Source organism: Schistocerca nitens, chromosome 2 (genome assembly GCF_023898315.1).
Source record: "Schistocerca nitens isolate TAMUIC-IGC-003100 chromosome 2, iqSchNite1.1, whole genome shotgun sequence".
NCBI lineage: Eukaryota > Metazoa > Arthropoda > Insecta > Orthoptera > Acrididae > Schistocerca > Schistocerca nitens.
In genome coordinates this window covers 306,569,622-306,584,262 of record NC_064615.1, presented here as the reverse complement: position 1 = coordinate 306,584,262, position 14,641 = coordinate 306,569,622, and the positions used below count along the sequence as shown (strand labels likewise).

At 41.0% G+C, this 14,641-nt stretch overlaps 1 protein-coding gene across 5 annotated transcripts in view; it reads left to right on the top strand.

Moving 5' to 3' along the window:
- The window catches only part of LOC126236071 (exostosin-3-like), a 310,079-nt gene that overhangs the window by 113,905 nt on the left and 181,533 nt on the right, over nt 1–14,641 (top strand). For all 5 annotated transcript variants that reach the window (XR_007544868.1, XM_049945127.1, XM_049945126.1 and 2 more), the window contains exon 2: nt 5,419–6,588. Coding sequence is in view for 4 of the 5 variants with exons in the window: in XM_049945127.1 (XP_049801084.1) it covers nt 5,419–6,588 (1,170 nt within the window). In the remaining variant the exon portion in view is untranslated. The remainder of the gene's footprint in view (nt 1–5,418; nt 6,589–14,641) is intronic.

Genomic DNA, 14,641 nt, shown 5'->3' with positions numbered 1-14,641 from the left:
TCTGAATGGTGAAAAAATTGGCAGTTGACACTAAATAATGAAATAATTTACACGATAAATCAGTCAAATCTAAAGGCCGTAAATTCAACTAAATACATAGGAATTACAATAACGGACAACTAAAATTGGAAGGAACACATAGAAAATGTTGTGGGGAAAGCTAACCAAAGACTGCGTTTTATTGGCAGTACAGTAACGAAATGTGACAGATCTACTAAGGAGATTGGCTACACTACGCTTGTCCGGCCTCTTTTTAGAATACTGCTGCGCGGTGTGGGATCCTCACCAGATAGGATTGACGGAGTACATCGAGAAACTTCACGGAGGGCAGCTCGTTTTGTATTATCGCGAAATGTGGGAGATAGTGTCATTGAAATTATTCAGGATTTGGAGCGAACATCATTAAAACAAAGGCGTTTTGTTGCGGAGGAACCTTCTCACGATATTTCAATCACCAACTTTCTGCTCCGAATGCGAAAATGTTTTGTTACCGCTTATCTAAATAGCGAAAAAGATCACCATGATAAAATGAGGGAAATCAGAGCTCGTACGGAAAGATGTAGGTGTTCCTTCTTCCCGCGTGCTATACGATATTGAAATAATAGAGAATTCTGAATGTTGTTCGATGAACCCTCTGCCAGGCACTTAAATGTAATTTAGAGAGTATCGATGTAGATGTAGATGTAGACGTACATCGTTACGGACTAGATAAGAAAACGGTATGCATACGACAGTATGCTTACCGACATGTTCCAAAAAGCCGCGCGTAAAAACGGGACTTCCCGGTGCTCTTCTCTCTGGTTCTATTGCTGACAAAAAGGCAGTGTCAACTGTTTGGGATAGCACTTGGGCTAGGCAAGGCACCACTTGCATACCAAACAGAAGGTTCGTCTTAGTGTCACTATCCTACATCCCTGGGTCGAAGTATGAATATTACACACTCCCCCCTGTTTAGGCAAATGGAGCAAATCAGTTTGTACTTTTTGTATTTGATGTGATCTGTGAAGATCATGATGGTACTTATGGAGGCACTATTAGACTTTTAGGCACCATTAGATTTTTACCATAGTTTTTAACCATATTTTCGCTGCCACCAGTGGACTAAAACCCAGCCGAAAATTCCAAGACGACTATCCACAGCAAATGCCTGAAAATTCTATATTCCTAAGTTCCTGATCTTAAACATCCTTGAGAATTTTCTTGACATCTTTATCATTTTCCCAGATACAGAGATTCGAATTTACCCTACTCATGCATGTAAAATATGCACGTAAAAATTAAACATATTAACCAATGATGCGCATACCCGTGATAATCCCGTGATTTAATTAAACTGACAGATATACTCGTCAATAAATCGAGTGATTACGCATATATTAGTGATAAACCCAAGATTAAATTAAATTAAAGAGCAAACCGATGAATTAATGACTGATAGAATGAATTAATGATGCATATGCGTAAATGTATGGGCAGCTGCTGAGGAAACCCCAAAAGAGCGCTTTTCACCATTTTTTCGCCGCCTGTAGCGGACCACACCCTAATCACGGATTATAAGATGACTATGCACATAACACGGCTGTAATTCTTACGATGCATTCCTACCATTTAGATGTCGAACAAACTTGAATATCTTCTGGATATCTTTATCCATTTCCGAGATACAGACGTTCAAAGTTACCCTATTTGCCATCCTAAAATATGCATGTAAAATGCCCTCTGAGGTGCAAACGTAGTTTATAAAGTGACGTAGCACGGAGAAATGTGATATATAGTGTCTGTTTCATAATCAGAAGGGCTCTGGCAGCTCCACGTATCAGTACAGCAGCAAATACGAAGTTTTTTGTGCAAGAAAAATCCGGTTAGAGGTGTACAATTTGTTCTCCGTTATTTCAATTGCACATAGGTAAACTATCAAAATTTTACTGACCCATAACGTTCTTTTAATACAAGTGACACGCCCTGCTATGACAGTGAAAACTAGGGGACCAGTGGAGAAATGGTCCATCGGAGCACAAGAAAGATGTATATGCTCTTATTTATTAAAAGACTCAGCCTGGAAAGTAAGTTACCAGCAGCCTGATTCTACACTACTCACCATTAAAATTGCTACACCAAGAAGAAATGCAGATGATCAACGGGTATGCATTGGAAAAATATATTATACTAGAACTGACATATGATTATATTTTCACGCAATTTGGGTGCATAGATCCTGAGAAATCAGTACCCAGAACAACCAACTCCGGCCTTAATAACGGCCTCGATACGCCTGGGCATTGAGTCAAACAGAGCTTAGATGGCGAGTACAAGTACAGCTGCCCATGCAGCTTCAACAAGATACCACAGTTCATCAAGAGTAGTGACTGTCGTGTTGTGACGAGCCAGTTGCTCGGCCACCATTGATCAGACGTTTTCAATTGGTGAGAGATCAGGATAATGTGCTGGCCAGGTCAGCAGTCGAACATTTTCTGTATCCAGAAAGGCCCGTACAGGACCTGCAACATGCGGTCGTGCATTATCCTGCTGAAATATAGGTTTTCGCAGAGATCGAATGAAGGGTAGAGCCACGGGCTCGTAACACATCTCAAATGTAACATCCACTGTTCAAAGTGACGTCAATGCGAACAAGAGGTGACCGAGACGTGTAACCAATGGCACCCCATACCATCACGCCGGGTGATATGCCAGAGTGGCGATGACGAATACACGCTTCGAACGTGCGTTCACCACGATGTCGCCAAACGGGGGTAATGATGCTGTAAACAGAACCTGGATTCATCCGAAAAAATGACGTTTTGCCATTCGTGCACCCAGATTCGTCAATGAGTACACCATCGCAGGCGCTCCTGTCTGTGATGCAGCGTCAAGGGTAACCGCAGCCGTGGTCTCCGAGCTGATAGTCCATGCTGTTGCAAACGTCGTCCAATTGTTCGTGCAGATGTTTGTTGTCTTGCGAACGTCCCCATCTGTTGACTCAGGGATCGACACGTGGCTGCACGATCCGTTACAGCCATGCGGATAAGATGGCTGTCATCTCGACTGCTAGTGATACGAGGCAGTTTGGGTCCAGCACGGCGTTCCGTATTACCCTTCTGAACCCACCGATTCCATATTCTGCTAACAGTCATTGGATCTCGACCAACGCGAGCAGCAATGTCGCGATACGATCAACCGCAATCGCGATAGGCTACAATCCGACCTTTGTCAAAGTCGGAAACGTGATGGTACGCATTTCTCCTCTTTACACGAGGCATGGCAACAACGTTTCACCAGGCAACGCCGGTCAACTGCTGTTTCTGTATGAGAAATGGGTTGGAAACTTTCCTCATGTCAGCACGTTGTAGGTGTCGCCACCGGCGCCAACATTGTGTGAGTGCTCTGAAAAGCTAATCATTTGCATACCATAGCATCTTCTTCCTGTCGGTTAAATTTCGCGTCTTAGCTCGTCATCTTCGTGGTGTAGCAATTTTAATGACCAGTAGTGTACCTTTCTCAGCACCTCCAAAAACCTCCGCAAAAATATCGCTTGGCGAACATTTTCGCGCTTCTCAATGAGAAGAGAAGGAGACAGTGGTTGCGGGACTAATAATAAATAATGAAGGATAGTAGACATTAATTGTTGTATAGAAATACCGAAGGTGACAATAGCAGTGTGAGAGAAAGAGATGAAAAAAATGGCGTTGAGACATAGTGAGCCAACAGTTCTACAGAAAGATTGAAGGAGACAGTGCCAGAGAAAGACAAAGTGAAAGTGCGTGAGGGACAGTGATAAGCAGAGACAGAGTCCGTAACAATGACAACAAGGTAGATGGAGATAGTAACAGTGAGAGAAACTACAATGAAATGAACACCCATAGCTGCTTACAGGCATTGACATACGTCAACGGAGACCGATGAAAATGTGTGCCCCAACCGGGATTCGAACCCGGGATCTCCTGCTTATATGTTAGACGCTCTATCCATCTGTGCAACCGAGGACACAGCGGATAGCGCGACTGCAGGGATTGATCTCTGGCACGCCTCCCGTGAAACCCACATTCTCAACGTATTATCCCGCACTACATTCGTAGTACCCCCGCCCATTATACTCATTACTCGCGGCGCGTTGCCGATTCCCGTAAGAGTTCGGGCACTGTTTGTGCATTCGCACAGAAGAAGAAGATGGTCAACGGCCGGTGAGCCTTAACTATATATATATTTACTAAGATGGTTTCTGTTCTTTCTGACATGTCCGAAAGAACAGATACCATCTTAGTATATACACAGTGAGAGAAGACAGCAGCAGTGGAAAGGAATGAATGATGCTGGCCGATATGGCCGAGCGCTTCTAGGCGCTTCGGTCCGGAACCGCGCTGCTGCAACGGTCGTAGGTTTGAATCCTGCGTCTGGCATGTACGTGTGTGATGTCCTTAGGTTATTTAGGTTTAAGTAGTTATAAATCTAGAGGACTGATGACCTCAGATGTTAAGTCCCACAGTGCGTGGAACCACTTGAATTTGAATTTCGAATGAATGATGTAGTGGTAGAAATAGAGAGCAAAAGGGACATAGTCAGAGTGAGAGGAGACTGTAGTAGTGGGACAAAACGGAAGCCATGGTGGCTGTGAGACAAGAGATAGTGACAGTTGGAGAGCAGCAAAGATATAATCGACAGTGATTTGGGCCAAATGAGTGAGTGAGAATAGGCAATTTGGACTGGATCGGCATGAGAGGCTTATAGCGATGGACTAGTGAGTGTGAGCGAGTACAGTTAGGGACGATTGTGGAAGTGAGACGTCACCTGCATGTTGAGAAGAGCCGAATGTATTCGCATGCCAATATTTTGGCGAAAATTGACGTATGTGTTGACAAAGGTAGCATGAGTCAAATGGTATTCTACTTTTCGGTCTGTCTTTTAATAATAAGAAGCATATTCGCCTTTTTCTGCCCTCCGATAGAAGATTCTACACGTTGTGAAACTTCTCCGAGCCGATGCGGCTTATTAGTTCCCCGTATGTAAAATTAGTTTTACGTTATTTCCATTGAACGTAAGTAAAATAAGCACTGCAATAAAGTATTGTTGGTGAGTTTATATTCGTACGACAGCCAGGCTAGAACTCGACAAGATAAATTTGAAAGTCTGACGGCGGAAAAGCAGCCATCCCGCCAATGGTCCCTGGTCTCTGCCGGTCATTGGAATTCTTTGTAGACGCCGTTATTATAATAGACTGATACTTCACCGACATCTGACTTCTTAAGTGAGAGATTTTCTCAGAGTACTAAAATATACCTACTTTCCCGGTGGATTATTTTTGAAATACTGCAATTTTCACAAATGTCAGTGTACATTACGTTTAGTATTTTCATTTTGCCTTTATCTGTATAACACCATTTACATTTCAGTTTTAAATGTACCTCTACTAACTTTTTTTTCCAGATTCAGCATCCTGAAGCAGAGGAGAAGACCAGTTCAGATGTAGCACTTCGAGAAGTAGAACTGGCACTTCGATCAACTGTCTTGGTAGACGTGCTCCCAGCTAATCTTCAAGAATCCATCGATTTGTGTCGGATGTATAACTGTTTTGACTACTCCCGATGTCCTTTGGTGTCAGGCTTTTCCGTGTTTCTGTACGACCCAGATAAGTTTCCCATAGTCGGTGCTGGCTGGGAAGTTGAGGAATTTGTGAAGACCACACTGAAACAGACTATGGGTTACAATCCTCACTACACAACACAGCCTGCAGAGGCTTGTGTGTTTGTGGTGTTAGTAGGCGAAACTTCAGCAGTGGCAGCCACTAATGTCACTGAACGACCTATATCGACTGAAGCGTTGCACAGACTGCCATTCTGGGGAGCTGATGGCCGTAACCATGTGCTCCTCTACCTGTCACGCAGCACTGGACGGCGGCATTTCGCTGCTGGAAGCCATGACGCTTTCAGGGGTGTCGACACTGGACGAGCTATTATTGTGCAGTCAACGTTTCTGAGGTCAAGATTTCGACAAAGTTTTGACGTGATTGCGCCTCCTGTGCTGGGACCACCCGGAGGACCAGTGTGGCAAGACTGTCCGCAGATGGCGCCAGCACGCAGAAAGTTTCTGATTTCGTTTCAAGGTGAACTGAGCAAGCCGTCAAATAGGACTATAAAAGAAATAAACAGTGCTGTTAATCGTAATGACAGTAGTGTGGAGAGTTTTCACAAAGGTGAGCATAATGAAACAAGTGACAATGATTATACTCAGGACACAGACACATTTATTGTACATTATCTCAAGCGAATGGAGAGGGACACTGCATTACACAAGTTTTTGTTCGACTTTGAATGTTTGCTTTCACCAGTGAGCGGAAGGGCAAGGACAGTGGATACCTCAGGGGAGTGGAGACTCTGTGGAACAGAGACATCACGTTTGAGTGTGCTCGAACAGTCCACTTTTGCGCTGATTATCGCTCCAAAGGACGGAGGAGTGCTGTCAACGGCAACGATGCAACAGCGTGTTTATGAAGCTCTGAAGTCTGGAGCCGTGCCTGTCGTTCTGGGAGGAGATCAGATACTCCTTCCATTTGACGAGGTTATTGACTGGAGAAAAGCTGCAATTCTACTTCCAAAAGTAAGTAGCTATTAATTTAAGAAATTTCGTACAGTTTTATCCTAATCACCAGCTATTTTCATGCATTTCTGGGTAAAAGCCGTTTCCACAAACCACAAACTTCATCAGCCAGCTGATCATTTCAGTTTCATAAGAGTCACAATGACATGCTGATATCCTCTCATCCTCATACCCAGTATACTGTTTTAACCTTATTTCCTACTGTGGCAAATAATACATAGAATAAAAGAAATGAATATTTAAAAATTACAAAGTAAAACAGAACGCAAATACAAAACTGATGGTACAGTGGGACCTTTGTGTTACAAATTACATTCAAAGCACGCTCCTTTCCTCTCTCTCTCTCTCTCTCTCTCTCTCTCTCTCTCTCTCTCTCCGTCTATCTATCTATCTATCTTCTCTCATACATACACAAAAAATCTATTCTTGACTGATGTACGTACTATAGCAAACTTCCTTGGAAACTACATGTAACTCAATATCTGATGTTCATAAGTGTTACCGAGTTTGGTTTGCATAACAGAGAGAACTTCAAATTATCAAGAATCAGTTTTAAAAATAACCTCTAAAATATACTGTCTTGGTCATCACAATTCTGATTTCCGGTGTTCTTCATGTTGATGGAAACAATAATCATTTTCTTCCTTTTTTTGTTTCTGACATGTCAGGTATCGTATATCACCTATCTTTGAAATTACAGCGTTGGCAAGATGCCATATTTTCATTGCAACCACACTGTGGGGCAGCGGCGCCGTCTTTTTCTACGAGAACCTGACAACAGTTTTTTGCGATCAGCCAGAAAGCGATGGAGAACATACTAACCATAATTTCCAGTCTGCGAGATCACAATCCTCTATTGCTCACTGAAAGAAATGCTTCTACTCTCTGCTTACTCAACAAGATCAGGAACTATAATTATAAATGTAACTTTTGTGTTCTAATTGATCGATATATTATATAAACTTACACATACACAACACAGTAATATTCCTGATAATAGTAATAATAATAATAAGCCCCCGCTTCACCCCCCCCCCCCCCCCCGTGAACCATAGATCTTCCCGTTGGTGATGAGTCTTGCATGCCTCAGAGATACATATAGCCGTGCCGTAGGTGCAACAACAATGGAGGGGTATCTGTTGAGAGGCCAGACAAACGTGTGATTCCTGATCAGGGACAGCAGCCGTTTCAATAGTTGCAGGGGCAACAGTCTGGATGATTGACTGATCTGGCCTTGTAACATCAACCAAAACGCCCTTGCTGTGCAGGTACTGCTAACACATGAAAGCTAGGGGAAACTACAACCGTAATTTGTCTCTTGGGCAGGAAGCTTTACTGTATGGTTAACTGATGTTGATGTCCTCTTGGGTAAAATATTCCGGAGGTAAAATAGTCCCCCATTCAGATCTCCGGGCGGGCACTACTCAGGAGGACGTCGCCATCAGGAGAAACGAAATTGGCGTTCTGCGGATCGGAGAGTCGAATGTCAGATCCCTCAATCGGGTAGGTAAGTTGGAAAATTTAAAAATGGAAATAGATACCTTAAAGTTAGATATAGTGGGAATAAGTGAAGTTCGGTGGCAGGAGGAATAAGACTTCTGGTCAGGTGAATACAGGGCTATAAATACGAAATCAAATAACGGTAATGCAGGAATGGCTTTAGTAATGAATAAAAAACTGGAACGCGGGTAAGCTACTACAAACAGCGTAGTGAACGCATTATTGTGGCCAAGACAGACACGAAGCCCACGCCTACGACAGTAGTACAAGTTTATATGCCGACTAGCTCCGCAGATCTTGAAGAGACTGAAGAAATGTATGTTGCGATAAAAGAAATTATTCAGATAATTAAGGGAGACGAAAATTTACTGGTCATGGGGGAGTGGAATGCGACTGTAAGAAAAAGGAGGAGAAGGAAAAGTAGTAGGAGTATATAGATTGGGGGTAATGAATGAAAGGGAAGCCGCCTAGTAGCATTTTGCACGCAGCATAACTTAATCATAGCTAACACTTGGTTTAAGAATCATGAAAGAAAGTTGTATACTTGGAAGAGGCCTGGAGACACTGGAAGGTTTCAAATAGATTATATAATGGTAAGGCATAGATTTAGGAACAGGTTTTAAAATGTAAGACATTTTCAGGGGTAGATGTGGACTCTGACCACAATTTATGGGTTATAAACTGTATATTAAAACTGAAGAAACTGCAAAAACTTAGATGTTACCTGGATAAACTGAAAGAACCAGAGGTTAAGAGAGTTTTAGAGGGAGTATTAGGGAACGACTGAAAATAACACAGTAGGAAAAGAATGGATAGCTTTGAGAGATGATATAGTGAAGGAAGCAGAGGATCAACTAGGTAAAAAGACGAGGGATAGTAGAAATCCTTGAGTAACAGAAGAGATACTGAATTTATGTGATGAAAGGAGAAAATATAAGAATGCAGTAAATGAAGCAGGCAAAATGGAAAACAAACGTCTCAAAAATGAGATCGACAGGAGGTGCAAAATGGCTAAGCAGGGATGGCTAGAGGACAAATGTATGGATATAGAACTATGTATCACTAGGATAGGTACTGCCTACAGGAAAATTAAAGAATCCTTTGGAGAAAAGAGAACCACTTGTATGAATATCAAGAGCTCCAATGGAAACCCAGTTCTAAGCAAAGAAGGGAAGGCAGAAAGGCGGAAGTAGTATCTCGAGGGTCTATACAAGGGCGATGTACTTGAGGCCAATATTATGGAAACTGAAGATGACGTATATGAATATGAAATCGGAGATACGATACTGCGTGAAGAATTTGACGGAGCATAGAAACACCGAAGTCGAAACTAGGGCCCGGGAGTAGACAACATTCCATTAGAACTACTGATAGCCAGCCATAACAAAACTCTTCCATCTGATGAGCCAGATGTATGAGACAGAAGAAATACCTTCAGACTTCAAGAAGAACATAATAATTCCAATTCCAAAGAGCGCAGGTGTTGAAAACTGTGAAAATTACTGAACTATCAGCTTAATAAGTCACTGTTGAAAAATACTAACACAATTCTTTAGAACAAATGGAAAAACTGGTAGAAGCGACCTCAGGGAAGATCAGCTTGAATATCATTGAAATTTTAGAACGCAGTGGCAATACTGGCCATACGACCAACCTTAGAAGATGGGTTTGGAAAGACAAACCTTCGTTTCTAGCATTTGTAGTCTTAGAGAAAGCTGATGAAAATTTTGACTTGAATACTCTCTTTCAAATTCTAATGATGGCAGTGGTAAAATATAGGGAGCGAAAGACTTTTTACAATTCGTAGAGAAACCATGTGGCAGTCATAAGAGTTGAGGGGCACGAGAGGGAACCAGTGGTTCAGAAGTGAGTGAGATAGGGTTGTAACCTATCCCCAATATTCTTCAATATATATATTGAGCAAGCAGTAAAGGAGACAAAAGATATACGGAGTAGGAATTAAAATCCATGGAGCAGAAAAAAAAATTTGAGGTTTGCCGACGACATTTTAATTCTGTCAGAGACAGCAAAGGACCTACAAGAGAAGCTGAACGGAATGGACCGTGTCTTGAAAGGAGGATATAAGACGAACATCAACAAAAGCAAAACGAGGGTAATGACATGTAGTCGAATTAAATCAGTTGATGCTGAGGGTATTAGATTAAGAAATGAGACACTTAAAGCAGTCAGTGAGTTTTCCTGCTTGGGGAGCAAAATAACTGATGACGGGCGAAGCATAGAGGATATAAAATGTAGACTGGCTATGGCACGGAAAGTATTTCTCAAGAAGAGAAATTTGTCAACATCGAGTATAGATTTAAGTGAAAGGATGTCTTTTCTGAATGTAATCTATGGAGTGTAGCCATGTATGGAAGTGAAACATGGACGATAAACAGTGTAGACAAGAAGGGAATGGAAACTTTCGAAATGTGGTAATACAGAAGAATGCTGAAGATTAGATGGATGGTTCACGTAACTAATGAGGAGGCACTGAACTGAATTGGGGAGAAGAGTAATTTGTGGCACAAATTGACTAGAAGAGGTTATCGGTTGGTAGGACATGTTCTGAGGCATCAAGGGATCACCAGTTTAGTACTGGAGTGCAGCGTGCACAAGATAGAGCAGCATGGAGAGCTGCATCAAACCAGACTCTAGAGTTAAGTCCACAACAACAATAACAATAAAGACTGTCTCTATCGTAAACAGCACTATGAGTAGTTCAGAGGCGACCTGTACTTTAAGTTTCCATTAAATGGTCTTTCATCTTCACTTTTGATAATCAAAGTTAATACTCGCCATAAAATTGTAAAATAATGTCACCACTTGCGACGCGGTTTTGTTAACACTACGGGCGGCACACAGTCAGTTCCACGGCTTCCAAGCGATATAGGACGGAGTACTGTCCTCGTGAGTTCACTTCCTATTCGTACGGAAAACGTGAGTTTAGTTGCAGCCTGGCTGTGACGCCACCCGATGCAGCGCGTAAGCCGACGTTTGACTGGCACGGACCGTATGGTAGTTGGGTGCGAAGTGAGTGTCTCTCAGGCCGTATTTATATATGGGCGCATCTGACGCCGGAGGTAACACCTGCCGTCATCCGCTCTATGCGCAAGTAGCAACATTTAACAGGCCGCACTATCGGATACATATCATTTTATAGGAGTGTTGTGTATCAGTTTAAAATCTTTGTAATTTTTTAAGAATGGAGCTAAGTTGCCTTTAATCATAGAAAACGTTGTAGCTCTCCTGCATTTAAACTTTTCTAGAATTCTTAGAACGAAACCGACAGTTTAACATGACCTCTGAGCTGCAACTTTAAGAGACCTTCTATTGATTGGTATTTGAATCAAAGTGTTGCAATTTGTTATAGCTTTATTATTTAATGGGTTTCAACAGGTGCTGTAATCAAAACATTCTATCATTAATATAAATTTAATTAATCTGTTACAAATAGGGACGTTTTTATTCCAAATTTAGTTTTCAGTAAATAAATTGAAGACTACTAAATATAGTTTAATGGAGTCACATAGTTAATGTTTTTATACTGAACTGAAGCTTCATACAAATGTTCATATTTCTAAGTCTAATATTTAGCGCCTTCGATTTTCGAAGTTGAAATTTGTAACAGTTGATTTTGATATACATTTGCACATTCTGACTAATTTTTGGCTTTCTAGCTTTTACTTAGCGCCATTTTTTCTTCTTAAAACCATGTACGGAATTTAGGGAAAGATATTGATCTGATCTCTCTGAGATTTGACAATTTAAACACTAATCTACTGAACCATATGTTGACAAAGTTAGGAAAAGCTGCTTTCATTTTCAATTTCATCCTTACATTATGGTGCAATACCTGTATTCCACACACAGGAGCGTTATAATGACGTGGTGCTGATAGCAGTGAACTGGGTAAGTCCTGGCACACTCGCTCGCCTCTGTATCTCTCAAGTGATACAGCGCTTGTTTCGCCCCAACCTTATCAGTTTTCATATTGATATCACACGTCAAGCCTCTACAAACACGACTGAGTGATTAGGAAACGAGGAAAACCAATTGGAACAACATCTGAGTGCCAACCAAATATCTGCATCTTTACAATGTTAAATCACTTTTAATAATTACAGAGCATTGTCAGCTAAACTATTATCTTAAACACAGTTAACAGTTCTTTTATATTTCAAATTTCGTTTCTAATATTACACTGACTGCCTCTGAAATAAATGTTCCACTTTTATCTTCTGCTTAGACTTAAAATATATACATTAGACCATATATATTAAAGTTATAAGGATCCAGAGCTATTCTTACTTATGATTAATTTGTCTGTTTAACTGATGAACCGGAAGTCGCGATAGCAGCTTCAATTAACGAAGGACTTACCTCCAAATACTATCGTCTTACTGTTGAAGAGTGAACAATTCAAAATCTACTGCGACCCAGCATGACAATCAATAAAGCAGTTCATTGAAAGTCACTTCACATAAAAGTTGAACTGGTCTTTTCAAAAATATCGTGAGCCATAAAGTAAAATTTTACAGGAGAAGGCAAAAAGTTCCTACAAGCCAGCTGTGCATTTGTTGGTGTTGCTATGTCAACGTCTATTCAGTGTTCAAGGACTGTGTAGTACTGTGTATTTTTCTTTTATAATTTATGGTTTTTTATAAAAGTAAATTTAAAATTCGCTGATTCATGAATTTTATTCACATTTTGAGCTGTAGCTGCTCTTCTTATGACAATACTGACGCAGAATAAAATAAAACAAGTTAATCTCCTTCATCATCATTGCCACTTTTTTTGTTCCCCCTGCTATTGGCCATTGCTGCAGTTTCTCATAAAATTCCACATACTTAGGTGGAATGTACATCTTACATTCAATGTATCTTGTTTTCTTTTTTATGTTGAAGGGAACCCATTTTTCAGTATACGCTAACTCATTGGGAAGTGCAGGATTCTTAGTGAAGCTGTAAAGGAGCTGACAGCACCATCAGTGAACCGTTGCGTTATCATTTGCACAGGATAATGTGCATCATACTCAAAACTCAACCATTTCGAAAGGGGAAAAGGAATTTTATTTTCCTTAGCAAATTTTTCCATGCTCAATTCGGAGACGCAAGACTTTTAAAAAAGACAGGCCACCAGTTTTTAAAAACTTGTGGGGACGTAGAACCACTGGCTCTACCCCCCCTCCCCCAATAATATCTCTGCCCTAACGCTGCAGGAACAGCTGTATCTTTGCCAGATCAGTTCTATGAAGTGCGCGCTCTATGCTACACGCATTGTGTGTACTGTGGGAGAATAGAAGTATTCATAGAAAGTGACGGGATGGGAGTGATTATTTATCGTCATAATCACCAACCCCGCTCCCCACTACCGACATGTTAATCGATAGTTTCCGCTGAGAATTTACTTGCTGCCTTTTTTATCACTATAGAATACTCTTCGGTTACATACGACGTCCTCTCGCGATGGTCCACCAACTTCTTTATAGTCCCACATCCACTATCTGTAAGAAAAATATGCTGTATTAGGAACTAAAGTTTCATCTTCTTAAACCTACCACTTCATGCAAGTGTTGAAGTGAATCATTGTATTATTCTTATTATGGCCAACACACCCATTGGATAACAAGTGAAGCACATTCACATCTTTCGGGATATGTTACAAGATATAACGGTATAGAAATGTGTCAACTTCATTTCCACTTCCTTGGATAGAGTGAGTGCTAACTGTTTAAATTATGTGTGTTAAAAACATCGACTTGTAGCTTTTTCAGATAAAAGGTATCCTATACAGGGATATCTTGTGATGTAAATATTGCATGCAGTTAAACTTCAGCCTACAGACATCACTGCGTTCAAAGGCTTCACAAACTCCATAGTAAAGGTTTTTGGGTCTTCTACAGCGAACGACTAATCGGATTATCGCAGTTTGTCAAACGTGGCAAGAAAAAAAAATACACGTGAAAGCTGTAACAAGCCACCAATGTCTTTTGTTTTCAATTAATCACGCTTCTATATAGTCACTGCAAAAAGTGCTTGAGTTAATGACTCATGGCCTTTATTCATGAATGGAAGATTTCGATCTCCTACAGAGTCGTCATTTGGTGGTTGGCTACTATCTACTTGCATGTATTAATTTGGCTACCCTTCATCACCTAGTTCTAATATATAAACCATTTTTGGGAAAAAGTTAACTTATGACGTTCCTGCAATGACTGAATCAGTTATCAACAAAACAGAGCAAGTCACTTTTCTACAGTTCTTGCTCTACCCTAAACCCTTCATTAGCAAACCTCCTACATTGTTAACACGGCCAAATACCCGGTGGAAACAGAAATCACATCGAAACCACCCTTTTCCAGGACGAACTGAGAAAAGCCTGCAGCGTTATTTGCTGTGTTGGCAGCTGCAGAAATCAATTACATTGAACACCTGTTGAACAGTTCATCGGTTTCCTATAGGATGCAGTTTAGTTAGTGATACTTTTTTGTTTAAGCCATTATTATGTCAGTACTGTACATGAAACTCTGTGAGCCAGAAAATAATAATTATTA